The sequence below is a fragment of the Monopterus albus genome, unplaced genomic scaffold (assembly GCF_001952655.1).
Source record: "Monopterus albus unplaced genomic scaffold, M_albus_1.0 scaffold118.1, whole genome shotgun sequence".
Lineage (NCBI taxonomy): Eukaryota > Metazoa > Chordata > Actinopteri > Synbranchiformes > Synbranchidae > Monopterus > Monopterus albus.
The window spans coordinates 408,418-428,438 of NW_018127998.1; the positions used below are offsets into that span (position 1 = coordinate 408,418).

Consider the following 20,021-nt stretch of genomic DNA (forward strand, 5'->3'; position numbering starts at 1 on the left):
AAATCATTTTATAAGAGAGCTAATTTATTGGTCAACAAGAAGGCAGCGGTCTTAGGGTTGTGGCTTATTACGTTCTGCTCTTGGATTCTTGAGAAGATTTCTTCTCTTCTTGCACAAGAAGTAAAACAACCTCCAGTCTTGGGGTGTTCTGGAAACATCATGGAGGTGATATCCTTCTCTCTTGCACCTTTCTCTCCACAAAGATTCACTGTCAGCCACATCTTTCCATTGATGGCTCACAAACCGACAAACATGAATCACCTGATAGGGTGGAAGATTCAGGAAGATCTCCTCCAGGATCTCCAGAGGAATAGGGAACAACTGATTGAGAAGAAAAACTGAACAGTTCAGTTTCCAAGACTAATTGTATTTGTCTCATTATTACCCAAACAGAAGTTATACAGCTAAACAAAAGCTGTTGAAATACATAAGGCTGTTATTTCTGAGCCAGTTCTGTTGCTCAGTTGAATCTTTTCTTGAATGATTTCTGGTTTGTAGGTTTTCCCTTCTTCTAAAATGAAAGTGGTTTGTTCAGGCTTAACTTCACCACCTCCCCAAAATATACTCACAGAAACCAAGACAGATTGCATTTGTGCAACCACCTTCAACACATAAAGTCAAATATTTTTACAAGCGGACACTTCAATCCAGTAGCTGACAAATGTAAAATAGGGCATCATATCATATGTCTGAAACATTTAAATGTTATGGTCAAAAGCCAAAACGTTTATAGGGTGATTTCAGGTGAAGTGGGGCATTTTAATTCACCGACTTTCTATGAGTAGTTTTGTTTATGCTTGAAAGTGCAATCACTCAGTCTGAAATCCTAATTTATCAAATACCGCCAGGCCTACTTGGAATCGAATTTAAAATCAAATTCTCTAAAAATCTTTTGACTATAGGCAACATTTTGGGGATTTTAAAACATCATATTAATGCCATTCTTATCAATCCAGTATTTGGTTTGTCCTTGATAAGTGTGCAGTTCAGCCTGAAACCACCCTGCTGCTGCAAGTGTTCAAATGAAACGTACATATGAGAATAATAGGATTACAACCTGAAAACTAAACTACGAGGTGCACACTTACATCTTCATTTGGAAGCGATGTTGATGGCTTTGTAGCTGAAGACACCTGACTGCCCATAGCTTTAGCTTTCCTCATCATTCCTGGGAATAACTCAGACCTGACGAGCAACACAGCCAAATGTATTCAACCATATACCTATGCGTAGTACTACAACTTGGCATCTACGACTGAAGGTACAAGCTAACTAACGATAACCGGTTCCTCTCATTTATGCCTTCCAGCAGTCGATCATGGAAAATCCCCAAAAAAAGCCCGTAAAACGACCTTCTAGTCATTATACCACCCACCAAGAGGTTGATCATTATTTGCTCCACCACAACCTGGCAGACCCTGAAGGGGTGGGCGGAGCTAGACACTGCATTCAAAGCCAGAGTAGTTTAGATGAATCCGCATTTAAAATAATATTTACAGCCTTAGTCTATTTAAAACAATCAGCTCCACTTCAACCAACTACAATGGTTAAATGCTGCTGTAAAGAAGCTGTGCATTAATGCCTTGATAACTATAATCAAATGGTATAATATAGCACCAACAGTGACAGAGGTCCATTTTCTGACATATCTACTCTGTAGCAGCTGCAGAACACTGTTCTGGTCACTAAGTCCTTCTGGCGTTTCCCGTAAGTCCTTCTGGCATTTCCCGTAAGTGCCACTGGCCATCGAGGGATTACTGAGTGGGCCCACGGGGTCATAGGGTGCTCTTTATCCAGCCCTGACAATGAGGTCATGCTACTGTAATTCACTGATTCCTTTAAATGACATTGAGTCCTCCACTGATCCAGCTTTGTACGACTTAAAATATGTTGTCACTCCACCTTTTAATGTATTGTGACATTGCTATTTACTGAGAAAAAAAAACTTTGTTGTAAACTATATGGTGAAAAAGTGGAGTGCACAGCTGCTGACACTTAAGTAATCATTTATAATGCCAACAACAAATTAACCTGAGAGACCCCTGCAAGCCTTCATAAGTCTGCAATTATACTATAATTTAGTAAATCGTTAGTCATCTTATATACAGCTCTGCTACTATTAAAGCCAACTTCTCAATTTGTAATCAAATACTAATAAAGGTTAGTCACCTATACATCATTAATAATCAATAAAGTCTGTAGTTTTCAATGTTAATAAGCTGTTTATGAATTGATTTTGGCCTAGAAGCAGAGTGGTCAAATAGTCCAGTGGAGGGGTCTCTCTGACAAATTAAACACTTTAGCTAAAACAGTGTTATGAATCTTAGTGTTCTGTGGGTGGACGATTTTCCACAACCTGGCAATCCAAGAGTTGGTCATGTGAATGATTATAAAGAATTTGTTAACCAGTAATAGAGCCGTTACCTAGAGAATACATTAACTGTGCCTCGTACCGACATGTCACGTACACTCACCATCATCACTGTGGTAGTTAGTCTCCAGCCTGTGAAGTGTTCTATTTCTGATAAATATGGGCTGCAAACATATAGTCTAAGATTTTTTTAATTATACTGATCATCTGGTTGTATTGGTTACAACACTATATCATTACAATTATCACGAAAACCTCAATCTTTAACATGTAAACCTGATCTGATGATCTAACAAATGGTTGTTAACTAGTAAATCATGTATCTGAGCAATCAGGTGACAATATCGTGGAGCAGGGAGGATAGTAAACTGACAGAAACAGAATAACTTGATAAAAAAAACCTCAGGTTTTTTGTCTCCACTCTTTGCATTATGCAACAAATAGGATTACTGAAAGGGGAGCGCTGCGTTTTCCACAGGAAATACTGTAAAGACCGTCTGTGGCCGTGCTTCAGTTGATCCACTCCTTTTCTTTATGGCACACACTGACTGACAAGTGAAGGGAGGAGAAGATTCATGAACATCATAAATGTTTCTCTTACCATTACCTAAAACATGCAACTTTTTGAAGTATCAAAATGTTCAGTACTATCAGAGAGATTGATGTTTAATAACAGGGTAAATAAACAGAGGAGCATTCAGGTCTTCATTCACATAGGCACTGCAGTTTCTGTACAATACAGTACACAGAACCTGATCATAAATTACAAGCCAGACCAAAAATAAATGGATACCAAGATAGCAGCCATTGATTTTGGTGTCATAACAGAATTTCAAACAGGCCACAACCCTGTCCATGGATACTGAATTATTATGAGTCCAGTCAGTGATGCTTTTACTCTGCTCTGCATGTTTAAATGAATATAAAGACAAAAGGCAAATGCACAATTTCTGAGCAACAAGGACTTAGATCCATCTCACTTCTAAAACAAGTTAGTCCATCTTCTGTCACACAGCTGAGAGATGAGTCCCTTTGGTTAGCAGAGGAGCTCCTATGTGTCTGTGTCAATCCTGTGAGCTGTACAGTAGGAAACCAGAACAAAGAAGTCAAAAATGAGGCTGCTGACAGACACGTGAAGGTGGCAGGTAATATATAGCTCCGAAGATTTTAGGGCTTGAAGTAAAAATGCCCCAGCTGTCAGGGTTAGGCAGATCAAGACAATATATGATCTACCAAATCATTAACCCACGGTGTCAAAGCTAAGCATTACAATAATGAGAGCAAAAAGACAACGCATTCGCTTATGAGGGACTCACTGTCCTGCGTAGTAGATCAAGGGACTTACATTGCTTTGGTATCCTGAGTGGCTCTGTGTCTCCTGACAGGACTTGGTGCATGACTCCACGGAACTGATACAGCACCTTCAGGCTCTTCTCCTCCCCCACACAGGGGTCGTAGAATCCAGGGAGTCCGGACTGGAAAGACACCACAAAAAAGGTCAGTAGTAACAGATGGAATCATCACACAGCAAACTGAGGACATCAGTTTGAGACAGTGTCAAACATTCTGATCACGTTTATATACTATGTAAAAACATGTTTTCTCTCTGCCATTATGGGTAACTGAGTGTAGATCAGTGTGCAGTATGGCAGTTTTATCCATTTCAAATTAAATCTACAAAGTGTGCAAAAAGTGAAAGGGTCTGAATTCTTTGTGAAGCCCCAATATAGAAATGTTTTATCTACCAGTAAATCCTTTATCAGTGGATACAATAACACAACTCTCATCTACTTTACAGTAACTTCATACTGTATTATGTACTTTGGCTCAGTTCTGTGGGTTTGCCCTGGATCAATGCACTGACCTTTGTGGTCTCAGTGAGGATGAGTTTTGAGTCTTTCACCAGACACTGAAGTGGCACAGTCACATCAATGACCTTTGCCCTCTCGTGTTTTCTACTGTTGTCTGTCACGAACTTGCCGTACCAGGCGTTGAGGATGATGAGACCTGATTGAACAAGCAGCATCGAAGACAGTGTTGATCAGTTGTTCATCTAATGTATTAACCTGTTATTTCATGTTTCTAAACTAATTGTTCATCGAAATGCCCACTTTCAGACAACACAGACATGAATTTTTGGATGAACTGATTGAAGTTCATCCAACACAAATCCCCACCGCAACTGTAGCTACACAGGTTATAACGGAATCAGTGTCATTTTTTAAACGTATTTATTAAAGCAATTTGCGAGTACACAACAAAAAGCACAAATCATTATTTTGAAAGCTGTAACAATATTGTAACAATTTCATGGCATGTAGTCTGCTAAATAAAGCAGAGCAGCTGTTTTCCATCACACACACACACACACACACACACACACACACACAGAGCTATTAACTGTTACTTTAGAAGTGCAAAGTCTAGGGTACCTCTGATGATACTAAAGTCAAAGCACTCTCCACAGTGACAGGTGTCATAAGCCAATTATCACTTGCAGAACCCCCTTGGTGAAAATTATACTGTCTGCTGAGAGCTTTATGTTAGTGTACTTATCAAAAGCAAACTAAAAAAGCCCCTGTTATCACCAGTCAAAAGGGAAGCTGGAGGATCATTAAAACATTCACTAAACTCTATTCCTCTATTAGCTATTTTAACTTGGATTAAAATGACATAATCATCTACAAAAGAGAGACACTATAATTGACCACTAAGTCTCCTATACTACAGTCGAGGCCCACACCATAGTCTAGACCTCACACTCTGAAGCAACATTCATTCAGACATTGTTTTCACCATATTTCAAATAACATGTGAAAAACAAAATATAAGGCAACTGCTTAAAACACATTAGTCCCAGGACAAGCTCATCGCTTAAATATTACAGATCTTACCCATTCTAGACTCCTCTGCTTCGATAATCCTGCGCACAGACTCCTGCATGAGCAAGACCTTTAGAGATGAAAAGGCACACACGCAGTCAGGGAAGGAGACACACAGATTTCACATCATGTGTTTTATACTAATGAATTTCACTAAGACTGTGCCTTTTCTAATCCGATCGCAGTCCCTTCGCCTGGCGTTTGTGGTACAGTAACACACAGTACTGGCACCTCTTATCTAGCACTGAACCAGGATGTGGGATTGGCATCACGGCTCCATGTAAGCCTGCAGAAAACTCACCGCAGCCTCTGCCTCCTGCTTCTTCTTGGCTATGTTAGAGGCCGAGCTCTCCCGCTGCTTGTCCAACTCTCTGTTGATTTAGAAGAAAACCGGAGAAATCAAATCTGGCTATAATAATGCATGTGCTGCTACTTCCAATAACATTTCTTACATGAATAAACCAACTTAAAATGAAGGTTTCTTACTGTTCTTTCTGGGCCCGCACGTAGGGCCGGATAATGAGCTGCTGGATGGCGAGGTAGAAGGCCAGTGGTCCAACTGTGGCGTAAAACACAGCGCTAGGCAGGAGTTGGTCAGTTAGGTGAATCGGGAAGAAATATGTCTGGCTGGCTCTGTTTAGTCTGCAGATGGAGAGCTGGCTTCATTATTTACATCTAACAGCCAGTGACTGGATGCTAAAACTGGAAACTGGATGCTAAAACTGGATACTCCATGTATTCATTATGGGAATTTCAGTTTGAACATGGCAGAACACTAAGATCATTTTCAAAAACAATTAAAGTTCAGTATTCCACCAGCTATGTACACCCATCTGCTTAAACCTGAAACCCCAGCAAAGTGAAAAGATCTGCCAGGTCCGACGACAGTGAGCTGTGTAATGACTGGCAATTAATTGTGTGATATGTTCTGCTGATGCCTGTCTGAGTGTGTAAAAAAATAAGACGAAATACTGTATACACACATTTTTTTGAGTCTAATCTTATGTGCACATCCTCACAGGTGCATCCCCAGCACAGACGTTTCTATGGGTGCCATGACAACAGGGCTGTGTGGAAAACCCCATGGAACCTGGAGACTAGAGCAAAGAGGCTTATTTACTTGATCTTGAGGGAGACGCCTTGGGGCACTCCCACGCTGACGGTGGCCCCTAGGACGCTGTGTCGACTGATCTTTCTCTCGGCCCCGTACTCCACCACAGTCCCAAAGAAACCTGATCTGTAACACAAAGATGTCACCACCACACTACATGCAGTCAAACTTTACTTGAATATAAGAGGTAAGTTCATGCACAAAAGTGACTAAGTATGTATATGTAAATGGACTGAAATTTAAGCCGCGGTGCAAACAGCTTCACGCTAAACAAACATTATTACAGCCTACAGCGAGGATCTTAATATGATCATGTTCTCCAAATACCACATATTGCATTTTGAAAACATACTTTACTGAGCCCTTAATCTTTGTCTGGTCTTCATCCTGAAACTTGTACTGGTAGCTCATCATCATAAAAGTGTGAGGAATGCCAAGCTGCAGAGACAAAATATCATTGAACATTTAGGCAACAACACTGACAAGGAGCTGTTTAGGTTTAGTACCGCTGGCTGCTAACCTGCATTGCGAAGGTGAAATGGCTGCTCTTGGTGTCCCTGACTATACTGGTGTTCATCGAAGACTGGATTCCCCATCGCCACTGCAGATAGCCCATAGTGTTTTTGTCCAGGTGACGAGCCAACACTGTGGTAAATCCAGGACGCACGCCTCGGGATGAAAACTGGAGCCCACACTGAGCTGTCACAAAGCTGAGACACAAAAAAACAAAATCACTGCATTGTTCATGTTGCAGTGGAAATACAAGGTGCTGATGCAGTTTCTTGTTCATTTCTACACGTACAATCGAGGCGTCAAGTTTCGGAATATCTTCATTCCAAAGAGAGGTCCGTGGGTGTCTCCAGCACCTAGCTCCACCTGTGTACACACAGATAACAAATAAAGCTTCATATCTTCAAATTCCAAAGCATGTTGCAGCCCTCAGTCAGACAGCTGTTTTCCAGCAAACAGAGCGTATCCCATGTTACAAACTGAGTGTGCTGGGTGCCCAGAGAATGCTGCCTACCTCTCCCCAGCCCTTGGCTGAGGTGACTCTTCTCATCACCAAGTTAATGGTGCCACCTCCATTTCCATTGTGGGTTGACAAGGAGCCAGACAAAATGGCCGTGTCTCTTGTGGTAAGAGGAGCCTGCAGTACAACAGATAACCAACTCAAAAACGTTTCCTTACCACCGTCACAGACTCAACTGTGGCTACACATGCTTAATCCAAAACTTGAGTAACTCATCACCTCAATAGACTGCGATATGTGCATCTTGTTAATTTCCACATGGGGAACTCCCCCTCCAGCCGTATCTTCATAGTCTTCCTCGTATCGGTCAAAGAGGTCCGTGGCATCAATACCCACACTAATTGTTCCCTGGAAACAACCAGTTCAAAAATTAATACCGTGTTCATTAATAATGTATAAAATATACACAAGATGCCTAATGACACTCTGCGTTCCTCAGCTTAATGTGAGGCTTGTTATCTTTCCGTGAACATACCTTTGGGTTGGTCCTTTGCTGAAGCCTTCTCTCCTCTCGCTCTCTTTGAAGACGCTCATACTCTTCTCGAATCTCTGCAGGGGTTCTTTTTCTTTCCACTACCTGAAGGATGAGGATATGATTTGAATGCAAAGTGAAGGTGAACTGACTGCTTCAGAGGTTGCAGATGAAATGTTACAGCAGAACACATTTCACCACAGTTTCATGCTCCCATGTGCTCTTCCTGTGTAAATATTTGAAAGCATCATATTTTTCACTTTGAAGCATCAAAGGTAAACACAGTTGAAGCAAAAAAAATTGTTATACAGGTTAAAGGTAGCAACGTCAAATAAGAAGAATATGTAGGCATTTTAAAAACATTATGAACATCAAGGGCAAAAATATATTTGTCACAAATATTTATCTGAAATTTTAGATTGTTGTCTAAATCACACAAAACTACATAAATGTGTCTAATTCCAGAATATTCTGACTTGTTCAATTTGTCAAGAAGCTGCCAAGCCTAAACAGATCCCAACTAAACTTGCCCCAAAAAGAGGGACATTGCTGGTTTAAATGAAAAGCAGCTATGGATGCAAATGGAGACACACTACCCCGCCAAACCTGGTGAAAGCAAACATTTGGTGAGATTAATACGAGTTGTGGAACAGGTTTTCAGACTCGCATTGAAGCTCACACGTGACTGCATTCCGACGTGTATGTGTGTTCTCATAGTCAGAAACTGTAAATGCATGGCTTGTGCTTCTTATATAGCACCTGCCATGTTTGCTCATGGCTAGCAATTCACACATGACATTTACATTGAATTTATCATAGAGTATTTTTAAAAATGTATGAAGTAAGCTTGAGAATCATGGTTATGAAACTCAGAACACCACTGAGCTGGTCCCACAGTGTTCTCCTGCCTGCAGTGTGTGTCAGTGTATATTTTGGGTTTGTAAGTAGAGGATGTTGATTTAGTACAGGGACTGTTGGTAAGTGTGTGTGGTAGCTTGTGGAGGAATTATTGGCCACTACAGTCACTGATGGACTTACCTCCCATCCTTCAACATCGAGACCTCGCTTGCCATAGATATCATAGATAGCTCGTGCCTGTGGGTCACTAAGGACTGAAAGAGACAAATAACACCAATAATATTAACAACATTTTCTTTAATATGATTATGTAGATTGTAACATTAGCTCTGTGTGTAGATGCAGTGGTGGGTTAACTGTATGATGTGACCAATGCTTTTCTTACCTTCATAGGCTTCGTGTACAAGGTTAAAAAGCTGTTCTGCTTGTCGCTTTAGTTCAGGGTCCCGGTGTTTGTCTGGATGATACAGCATGCATAACCGCCTGTATGCTGCCTTCAGCTCCTCCTGTGTGGCCTGAAGCAGAATAATGAAGCTTGAAGGGAAAAAAAATTCACCCACAGCATCCAAAACACAGCACAGTGCAGCTGCATCTGAACTCATGCACTACTAACCTGCACTAAGTTGAAATTCATAAAAATCTACCAACCCTGCTGTAATGACATGCAGGTTTTAGATGTGACCAAACAGTCTGGACAAAGATTATGATTATGCTGAGAGACTACAGTGCAAAAGTTACTGCCCTAATAATCATGTATTCTGTGTCAACTGTAGTTTTATTTATTTTTTGAGCAGTTTTACTGCACATAGCTGTATGCCAAGGTTTGTGCACCTGTAGGCAATTTTCTTTTTCCAGATTTTCAATGATGTTCAAGTTGTTTCACTTTCTTGATAGGCTACATGACATTAATCCAGAATTTGCTGATATTTACTTGTGTTCATTCTTCACTTCATCCATGCAATGTTTTCTGTGCCACACAACCCAAAGCCTAACAACACACGTGTGCCCAGTCTTCTGCACATGCCACGATCACTACATTTATATCTTTTTCATGAAATCATGAACGTCTTACTGTTTGTTTCGTGCAGGGTTGAATGTACTTGTTTTCCCTTCAAATATTAACTACATATGTGATTTGCCCAAACTTTTGAATAAAATTGTAATATTCGGTGGGATAGGTTCAACTTTTTCTAAAACTTTCCTGAAGTTTGTCATGTAAACATTAAAAGTATAACCACCGTGTTAAACTTTGATCGCATTACGTCGCGGTGCTACATAATTCTTTTACTTGGTAAAACATCATGTGCATGTTATGCGCATTAAAGATAAACGTACTATGATGAAAGCGTTAGATGTCCAGACAGTGTGCCACGTGCTTATGTTGTAATCCGATAAAGAGTAACCTAACGACGGTGTTGCACGGTAAAGCCCTGAAGTAACGTTATAGTTACAGCAGCAGCACTAGCTCCTGCACTTAGCACAGCACACACAGTTTATTCTGAAACTGAAAACAGTGGCAGTTTAACTTTAGCTCCTCGAAAACCACTGTAGCACACGCTCCTCTAACTTTCGTCGCTGACCGACTACTCCTGCTGGCCAGAATTCCATAGCCTTTTCTGTGTCCTGTAAAATATGCAGCTCAGGAGTGACAGCACAGAAATCAATGTCGAGGGTCACGGGCTAAGCACCTAGCTAACGGTAAATCAGATTATACACGTAACCGTTAAATATCAGGCAGAGAAAACTCGCAGAATGATGGTAAATGCACTCGCACAAACACCTACTCAAATCACAAGTGCATGTTTTACCTCTCTCCTAACATTTAGCAGAGAATAATAATCATCAGTGCCGATCTCATCAATGTCCAAGGCAGACGCCATGTCTACACCCGGTCATCTCTTCTTCGTGTCATTGACGTCTTTGCGCACTCTGACGCCCCCTTGTGCTCGGGATGAACGACAAAACCATCGCAACTGTATTCACAGGCTTGCTCCTCTTGCGTCTGCATTTCATTTATGTTTTAAATTCACAGCTATTAATCATGATTGGCTTTATTATGAGGAATAGTAAGATAGAGATACTATAATGGTATGTGACATGTTTCCAAAGCAACGTGTAGAGCGGTATTTTCACATTGTGTAGCCACGTGATCGATTATTTTTAAACTACTTAATTGTTTATTGAGTATGATTTATTGGTTTTTTTGTAAATCACAATATATATAGATTACTCATTTTTTCTAATGTTAGGGAAAAACATATTTGAAAGTAATATACGTTTTAGATGTAAGAAAATGAATATTGCTTCTATGCCTAATTCTAAAAAGGATATTATCTTCATCCTATCCACCTAGGAGCAGTTAAGACAAGGGGTGAGGAAATCACTTCACTACATTAGGCCTTTCATTAGTTCATTATTACTTTCTTTGCAATAACAGCGAGCCGTTGACTGTACAAAGAGCACCGGCAGCAGAGGAGCTGTCCTTTCAGCACCACCACCTCCAACTATAGTGCACTTCAGCACGCTAGGCCACCAGCGCGTTAATATAGGATAAAGGCTGTCCTTAAGTGCTGTAGTTGATCCAAGTGCCCAAAGCAAAGTCTATTAAGCACAACGATCTGTAATTAGATTGCCTGTAGTCATTTCACGCAGTCATGGTATTGTCAAACTTATGCAACTGCGCCATAATGACAGAAGTTGATAACCTTGACAGCACAGTGAGCAGAATTAAAGTAGCCTCGTGTAACCGGTCTTCAATTCTGTTCATCACATCGAGCTCTGTGTAGATGGACTCCACTACCAGCCCCTATAGTCGCATTAAAGGTGGGATCCACATTTCCTGGAAATGCTTCACACGTTTTATTGTTTTTTTTTTTTTAACAGGTTATAGACCTACAGTATATGTGGACTCTCTGGAAACGCGTATTGATATAACATGGATCAAACAGTAAAACTGACCTCAAAGTTAAAACAAGGTATACACAAATTAAGGACGATTCACTGTTTTTGGATCATTATGTAAAATGAAGTGTCACTGAAAATAAATTAGATCTCCATTGTCATTTTTGATCAGCAGAAGAGAACCTATATTTTAAAAAGATTGGATGGTTAAGGACTAGTTTTATTTTGTCACTCCGGCATGACAGTGTTAAACAACTTTAGTGGGACTCTGCTCAAAGACAAACATTTAATATTCACAACCGTTTAATTAAGGACACCAGATGTAGGCTACCCTCACCTACCGAACATTAGGTTACTCCCTTTTAGTAAAATAACGCGTCACCATCTTCTAACAAACGCAAGACCTGCAGTGCCTCTGTTAAAAAAAAAACGCTGCTGGTGGTGCCAAGGTGAGGGGAGATGTGTTTTTCATCCCGGAGCCTCTCTGTCAGTCACCGTCTCACAGCCAATGGTAAGTTCGCCTCGGTCGGACCGACTCGCTGCTTGCTCCTCCACTCCCTCCTCGTGCTGTCCTCGCCGTGCACGCGCGTGGTACCCACGGTCGTGAGGAGGAGGATGTTGCGCGTGAAGGGGAAATGGCTGCCGAAAACAAGCCGGAAGGTAAGAGAAATATAATGGGATTAATTTACTAGTATGACCGCGGTGTGATTTTAAGAACAGTTGCAACTCCGTGCGGAGATGGCACACGCGCGAGGACAGGTGGGGAAATTGTCGGTAGAAAACGGCTCCGCTGTTTTCCTCCGAATAGGGAGCTAAAACGTGGAGGCATCACCTAGCCAGCTAATATTAGCTTGCATTCTAGCCAGCTACTATTCCCATCGTAGCCCACATTTAAAGCACGCCACGGGGACAAACAGTCAGCGTGGTAAAAGTCTCGCATTTGTCGTTTATTTTGCTCAAGGTCCTTGTCAAATCACGAACAATCCAAGTTAACAACAAAGCCAAGTTAATGACAACATGTCATTGGCATCGACTAACTTCTTCCCTTATTACCCAGCTTTAAAAAGCGGCTCGGTTGTGTTACTTTAACAGTCAGCACGGCTCTGTTCTGCAGCCGCTGTTTGCAGCTTATTTCGAAGGCACTGTGATAATAATTTAGATGTCTTTTTAGGAAATGTGCAAGTGTAGTTGTTTTTTTGTTTTTCCGTCTTGGAGAGGGTCATTCAGTTTCCCTTTGAAGCGCGAGAATTTTCCAGGCATTCAGCGAATAGTGTTTACGAGTCAGAAGTGATGCATTTTTCTTTATTAGCGCATATTATGTTTTCGAAATGCCAATTAATAACCTAGGACTTCGCCTGTATTCGGTTCGAGACACGGCCATCAAAACGCTGTGATTCCCGCTCCGCTTGCAAAGCCCTATCGCACTTGAAATGAAATGCCATCACATCAGAGCAAACAGGGAGGAGGATGGAGAGTAGGGTTTCCAGCAGCCTGTCCACGACACTACTTCACACAGAGGACAAAATGATGACTTTTTCCTCTTTCATTCAGCTTATTTCGCCAACTCAAAATGAAACGCATTAGACATACTTAATGTTCTTTTTAGTGGTGTTTTACTGCGAAGCATATGCATACGAAATCTGTTCTCATTCAGATATGTCCGTGGAATTTTTGGGAGAGCAATTAAACAACGCTAAAAAATAAAGTGAAGATCAAAACCATCAGCTCGTAAAGTAGCCTAGGAGTTGTTCTACCCGGAAGGCAGCTTTCACTGGGGCAGAGAGCGACGTGTTTACAGTCGCTTTCGTATTTGACAAGGATGAATATTGAGATGATAAAAACATACATCAATTTAAACATTTATTTAACCTTATCTGTGTGTTTAGTCAATGTAAATGTTATATTTTTAAACATTTAACTTTTTGAGGAGCAGAATTGAGTGATGATAGACCATTAATTAGTCATGTTGCTTTTTTCTGAACATTTATTGACTTACAATGAACATTGCGGTGAAGCAGGTCGTGCGAAACTTTAAAAACCGGCTGTGTAATTTGAGAAAGAGGGGAAATACAAGATTTCTGTACAACTGGTTAGGTCCAGCTGTTTCTGAGCTGTTCATGATGTTTTGTTGCAGACTTCAAAATTCTACAGGCCTTTGTCACAGTTTGGCATCAGTAACCCCAAACACAAATTCAGTTTGATGTAGAAATACTTAAATGTTTCCAGTAAGTGTAAACAAATAGCTTCTGTCCATATGAGGGAAAAGGTAAAACACTGGGATTTCAGTTGTTTGGATGTCAGTGTGCCAACTGCGACACTGAGTCCCACCAGGGGGTGATATTGAGCCACAGAAGCACCTTTAGCATATGAGGGATCTGTCTGTGACTATGACAAAAAAATGAAGACATCTGGTTCCATGATCGTAATGACTTCACTGTGGTGTATAGTCCTGATGTATTCATTTACATAGCTGAACTTAACAAACAAGCTCCAGTTGTTAATCTTGATTCCTCTCTGTAACGCAGGGAGTTCTCACTGAAAACCTTGACTTGAAAGTCCCATTGCTGAGCAGGTTAAGTTATTTGCAGTGTTCCTGCGAGGCCGGTCAGTGGAAAAAAGGCAGAGGAGGAGCATATAGAGAGAGCTTCGTACTTTCGTGTAAATTAGATTGTCATCTCATGCAAACCAGGCCCGTAAAGCTTTAACAAACTGTCGTCATGCTGAATCTTTACCCCTCCATTCTTCTCAGTTTTAGCTGTTCATTAATTCAGAACACGCTTTTTGAATGTACATCACTATAGCAGATTTGACATGACACGCTGCTGGCTGTCGAATAGCCACAGAGAGAGCCAAACAGTGTTTCCTTAACCTTTTGTCCTTGTGGTATGTGGCCAGTGCTGATCTTCCTTAGTAGTTTGGCAGGTCTTATGATGGCCCATAACAATTGAAAGTTACATCTTGTGTTAAACCCAAAGGCCATGATCCAGTCTCACTCAGTGGTGTAATGTTTACATCCTGGGGTATTTCTCTCTAGCCTAACTGATTGTCAGGGCCCTTGGGGGTAGTTTTTACTTCACACTCATAAAGAGCACTGTGGGTCCGTTAGTATAAGTACAAGGCCTGGAGGGCAGTGAGAAGACAGGCTTGATCTTTCTTACACAGAGACTGCTTTGGATAAAACGACAGTCAGTGGTCTTATGAATCTACCAGAGCAGAGAGTCATACAAATGATGAATGTTGTGCAAAGAGCCAGATGTGACAAATGAAATAAACACTTTAGTAAACACTGTCCCAACTCCTACTGATGCTGGGACTTGAAAAAACAAACAAGAAAAGCTGCATTAAAGTTAAATCTTCATCATCCTCTGAACCTGAATCTCGATTCTGTCAGTTTTATTGTGGACCTAGCACAAGTGTGTAACATATTAAAATTAATATGCAATCAGATAAATTCAGTTTTACTGATACATAAAACTCACACAGTGTCAGTGACAACAGAAACATTCAGGTTGCTTTCTAACATGTAGGAAAAGATGCCCACAGTCCCAGCTGTGCAGAATGTAATATTTCTCTTTTATTTTCTAGCAGGTGCAGTTGAAAAAGTTTCATGATGTTATTATTTCACTTAAAGATCACAGCAAAGTGGCAGCACAGCATCAACTAAGCACGCAGTCAGCGATTAACTTACAAAAGTGCTTGTGCAGCAATGGTACAAATATTTTTCTGCTGTTTGGAGAGAGGGATGAACATAACTTTCCCGTGATGTCAGACAAGATACTTGTGTGTCGAATCGGGCGCTTCACCCACACCCCAGCCTTTTAATTGAATCAGTGGGGTGTGGATGGATGGGACTCAGGTCTGGTCTGTGGTCGCTGAGATACATCATTTGTAATACCTGTCTGTAAAAGACCTTTACTGACTGTTTTGCACAGTTCCCACAGATTGATTGTATTGATTCATCCAGGTTACAACTGATACAATGGGGGGGGCGGGGGTGTTACTGACCCATATCAGACTCGATCAGAGCTACAGTGACCCTTCCTGGCAGCTTTTCTTATAGGGTTCAGCCGATAAAGTATTTCACTGTATAATACACTATAGACAAATTTACTGTGATTTATTATCATTAATCTCATTGTTATTGTTATTATTATTAGTATCATATTTTAGCCAACAGCTCCTGTGTGTTATAAATGTATTTCACTATGCTGTCAAGCTTCTGTTGATATTGCTTGCATGGGGAGTTTGCTTAGTTATCACAGGCTGGGAGAATGTTTCTTTTCCTCGATTTTCTCTACTTTTCTCTTTGCCCCCTGAAGGACTGAAGAAAGTTCGTAATCCGGATCGAATGTACAGATCAGCAGTGTGTTATGCTGGCCATGGTCCACCTAAGAGTATCAGTGATGACACAGAGATGAACAGTAAGAGTCAGTTATTAATACTGCATTGCTGCTCAAAGAGGCCACTAGCTGGCCAATCTATTATTCATTCATTGATTCATCTTTTTACTTCTTGATTTCATCCGCCCCCATGACCCCCTCTTCTTTTTTTATTCTCCTCCAACACAACACCCCTCCAGCTACTCTGTTGATTGAAGTGTCTGCTTTACAGGATCACGCTGTCAATAGCTGAAGTGTTGTCATTAACTATTAGTGATTGTTTCAGGTTTAGGCCAGGAGATCAGGACCTGAACAGACCCTCAGAGAGAAGGCTTATACTTTGAGCCATCAATTATGGCCTTGTACTTGCCTTTTCCCTGCTTATCTTAACCCTGCATTTGATGGGGGAAAAAGAAATCAACCCCAGTATAATTTTAAAATGTTGCAAAATCAAATAGTGTATGACCAAAATATTAATGAATTTCTGAAAAATGTGTGTCATATGATATATTTTTTTGCCCTCAAATGAATAAATCTTTGCCATCTCATTGCGATTGTGCTCTATGAGAACTGTAGACTAAGGGCAAAGAACAAAGACAACACAACATCATAGGATTTTATGACCTGTAAAAACCAGTTTTTGTGGGAACTGCTTCAGTGATCTCACAGGTCTGTGCACAAGTGGTATTTTCTGTCATGACCAAGACAAATCAGTCAACAGTGTTGGGCACAGTCTAGTCTAGATTTTATTTGTGGGTCATTTTCCCTTCATTCCTCTTTAGAGAAGGTGCCTGAATTATAGCCTCTCTGTCTTTACCCATTGAGGAAACTGTCCTCTGTAAAGCAGATTATTTCTCTGCAGAAAGGAGCCCCTTCATTGTTAATGAATACACCAGTCTCTTCACTGCTGGAAGACTCTGTTGATCTAGACTAGAGACTGGGTAATTAAGTGTGCTCGTGTATTGTCATTTCTAAACAGAGTATGAAGTCACCCTCAACCCCTTGTTAGACACCTCACTCAGTATCTGTCACTGGGGGAGCTGTGCTGTACCAGATCCTTCTGGTATTTTTAACTGAATTTTTTTGAGAGAATTAATGGCATGGGACAGCCTGTGCAGATCTTTGAATTGGGGAAGTAGACTATAACAGGGGCATTGTTGATGCACTATTTGCATTACCCCCTCGTGTGACAGCTGTGACTGACAATATGTTTTGCCAGCCTTTCTGGTTTCTCTCATGTTATTGCGTGGTATTACAGTATTCCGTACCCATGTCAGACACCCTGTTTAATGCGTTTAGCCTTGAGGTTTTTCTGCCTCGCCAGGACACTGTAGCAGAATACAGTAGCTCAAAGAGGCAGGTAAACCACTGATCTGAGTAATTGTGGGGGTAGTTATGATACAGAAAGAAGGGCTTTGTTTGTGTGCATGTGTAAGCAAGAGGGAGAAAGTGGAAGAGAACCACAGCAAAAGAGAGGGAGTGAGACAGAGTGAGACCTCACCTCTGCTCTCCTTGAGATGGGATTTTTATGGATGGGTGAGCCTGGTGAGGGCTGAGAACATATAAAGAGCCATTTTCAGTTTGTTGCAGGCAGTTAAACGGGTGTGCATGTTTGTTGAACTTCCAGTAATAGGCCTAGGCTTTTTTTTTTAGCTGTTTGACTTTTTGACAGTCTTCTGTTATTATGCTATATTACACTACACTATTACAACCGCAGAGAATCATAGTTTGTCCAGCATACAGCCATTAAAGGGAATGTAAACAATCTAATTGTAAACAATGAAGCTGGCACACTGCACACTGTATCTTGTTTGGTTGTAGCACAGTTGCATAAGCAATGACGTTCAGTGAGATTTAGTGTACTTCAGATCTCTCACTGGCAATCAGAGTCTCTCCCACTGAGAGGGAAGAGAGAAAGACATCTTTTTGCATCTTTTACTACACCTGTTGTGTGTTGCAGGCCAAACACTTATCCAAGGTGCCACAGCTAGAGGCCATGTAATGTCCACTTTGTTGTAGTTTTGTTGTAACATAGCATTGCACAGTGAAGTTCAGTAAGACTTTTTCTTTCTCTTGTGGGCGGTTAGTAATTTCACTGTATTGTGCATGTGTTATTCAATAGGCTATAGGCCAAATGGTAAAGATAACCGGTTTCCAAATTCTACAGTAACACATAGCTATTTTAAGCCTACATATTCCTCTCCATGTCCCCATCAAGAGCCATCGGGCTGTGGAAGGACTGGCCCCTAGACTATAGGCAGTGTTGTTACTGCTGGGAAAATTTGACAGTGTGTAAACTGTCATATGCTGTAGTTAAAGCTACGGTATGTAACCTTTTTCAAATATTTTTGCTGTAGAAATGTGCTTCCAAACATGTCTTAATGTGGAGAGGTGCTGGCAGGCAATAGACTGATCTAATCAAGTAGTCTGTTCCCCAGAGGCCAAGGAGGCTACCACTAGCATTCCTTGTAAATGCCATATAAAACTGTGATATAGATATTTAAGACTTCAGTAAATTAAATAGTATTTTGTAAAGTTGGGTGAAATTTCCAGCCTCTATAAATGAGGGATTTTCTGCTGTCATGTAAAATAAAAACGAGACACAATAGCTTTCACAGAGTAAAAAGGAAATAGTTTTCTTCCCTGTTAGGCCATTATGTTTAATTAGTTGTTAATATTTTTAATGTTTGCTTTAAAATGTTACATCAGCTGGGAAATCAGGACGTTTGGCCACAGATGATTGGTGATGTTAGCAAGTGTTTTAGGGCTTAGCTGAATCACAGAAAAGTGTCCTAACCTGAAGGCTGTATGGACAACATCCCGTTACTGTAAATACCACTGCATAGCCTCCTGCTGGTTAAACCCCCTCTTTACCTTTCCTCCTTCTTCTGTCACCCCTCACAACCAGACTGATCACTTTTAATTGACAGCAGTCATCACCAGTCATCAGTTGACTGCACCACCGCACCTCGGCTGTCTGAATCCATCTCTGATTTACATTTGACCACATTCTTTTTTCGTCTACATATTTTCCCTTCTGCCAACATCATGTAACTGCTTTCACTGGATCTTTTCCTTCGGTGTGATCCTTAAATCCACACTGTCATCCCACTGGTTTGCCATCTTGCCTCTTATAAATATGGTCATTATACATACTGCATGACACATCCCACACATTCCAATTGTAGATTGTTTCAATTTAGATACTTGCTATATTTCTCTTCCTGTCAATGCATTTCACTGAGTATATTTTTAAACACATCACTGTGCATGCTGTAAAAACTGCCTGTAAGTAGGATGTCATATTTTTCGGTGCATGCTGTGAATTAATGGCATGTATGCCTTTTATTTCCTTCCTTCCTGCCTGTTGTAATAGACCTGTGTGTTTGTGTTTTGTGGTATGTATGCATGTTTTAGTACACACGGAAGGATGATGCTTTTGTTTTTTTATATTCTGTTCAAATCTTTTTATAATGATGCAAGTATAATGATTTAAAAATAACTGATGTTATACTGTTTCTGTCCCTCATACTGTGACAAAATGTCCTTTGCTTTTGGAAGTAATCTTCTGAAACGAACATCAACAGACGACAACAGAGCTGCTTATTTTTTCTTTAAAAGCCTAAGTGTTGGGAACAAAATTCCCTTTCAATTGGGCACCATATAAGAATTATGTAAAACAGGCAGTTGATACAGGATGCTAGAGTGTGGACTTGTGATTTCTTCTTTAGGATTACAATTTGGACAAGAGGTGCAAAGGTTAAAAGCTTTTTTACATGCAGTACTATTCACTACCATTGATAACTTGTTGCTTGGCTACAGTTCATGTGCAGCAGATGAAGGATTATGTTTCTGGTAGCTTGACATTTCTCAACCAGTTGATGAAATGTGTCTGAGCTAAGCTCATTTGGCCAACTGGGCTAATTTCGGAGCTAAACTCTTAGGGGCCCGTTTGGTCTGGCGCAGTGGGTGTCTGTCATCTACCCTAATGATAAGAGACACGGCTATAGGCTGAAT

The 20,021-nt window shown here is 40.7% G+C and overlaps 3 protein-coding genes across 13 annotated transcripts in view; 1 reads left to right on the forward strand and 2 right to left on the reverse strand.

The window, feature by feature from the left end:
- Positions 1-1,408, reverse strand: part of LOC109966745 (F-box only protein 6-like) — a 9,310-nt gene extending 7,902 nt beyond the window's left edge. The window contains exons 1-2 of the mRNA XM_020611856.1: positions 1,089-1,408; positions 58-321 (exon numbers count right to left, since the gene is read on the reverse strand). Of these exons, the coding sequence (XP_020467512.1) occupies positions 58-321; positions 1,089-1,166 (342 nt within the window). The 5' untranslated portion in view covers positions 1,167-1,408. The remainder of the gene's footprint in view (positions 1-57; positions 322-1,088) is intronic.
- A 1,613-nt stretch (positions 1,409-3,021) lies between these two features.
- On the reverse strand, positions 3,022-10,696 carry dnajc11a (DnaJ (Hsp40) homolog, subfamily C, member 11a). Of its 2 annotated transcripts, none has more exons than XM_020611939.1 (16): positions 10,533-10,696; positions 9,110-9,239; positions 8,905-8,978; positions 7,870-7,971; positions 7,614-7,742; positions 7,389-7,511; positions 7,167-7,240; positions 6,885-7,074; positions 6,717-6,802; positions 6,374-6,490; positions 5,740-5,895; positions 5,555-5,624; positions 5,266-5,323; positions 4,236-4,378; positions 3,717-3,846; positions 3,022-3,448 (listed from the first exon to the last, which is right to left on the reverse strand). In XM_020611939.1, the coding sequence occupies exons 1-16, from the start codon at positions 10,602-10,604 to the stop codon at positions 3,423-3,425; spliced, it is 1,680 nt and encodes a 559-aa protein (XP_020467595.1). In that variant the 5' UTR covers positions 10,605-10,696; the 3' UTR covers positions 3,022-3,422. The 2 variants fall into 2 exon arrangements, with proteins under 2 accessions (XP_020467595.1, XP_020467596.1); XM_020611940.1 differs by lacking the exon at positions 10,533-10,696 and adding an exon at positions 9,656-9,778.
- Positions 10,697-12,184: 1,488 nt separating this feature from the next.
- Positions 12,185-20,021, forward strand: part of camta1a (calmodulin binding transcription activator 1a) — a 278,069-nt gene continuing 270,232 nt past the window's right edge. For 9 of the 10 annotated variants that reach the window (XM_020611826.1, XM_020611827.1, XM_020611829.1 and 6 more), the window contains exons 1-2: positions 12,185-12,285; positions 15,945-16,046. In XM_020611826.1, coding sequence (XP_020467482.1) covers positions 12,261-12,285; positions 15,945-16,046 — 127 coding nt within the window. In that variant the 5' untranslated portion in view covers positions 12,185-12,260. The remainder of the gene's footprint in view (positions 12,286-15,944; positions 16,047-20,021) is intronic. The other variant, XM_020611832.1, reaches the window with a different exon arrangement.

What these genes read in the sequence shown, in the direction of transcription:
- dnajc11a (XM_020611939.1), bottom strand. Translation starts at nt 10,604, where the DNA reads ATGGCGTCTGCCTTGGACATTGATGAGATCGGCACTGATGATTATTAT. An exon ending in ACATATCGCAGTCTATTGAG is followed by an intron (nt 7,512 to 7,613) that starts GTGATGAGTTAC and finishes GTTGTACTGCAG; the next exon opens with GCTCCTCTTACCACAAGAGA. An exon ending in ACTCAGGATACCAAAGCAAT is followed by an intron (nt 3,449 to 3,716) that starts GTAAGTCCCTTG and finishes CCTACTGTACAG; the next exon opens with CTCACAGGATTGACACAGAC.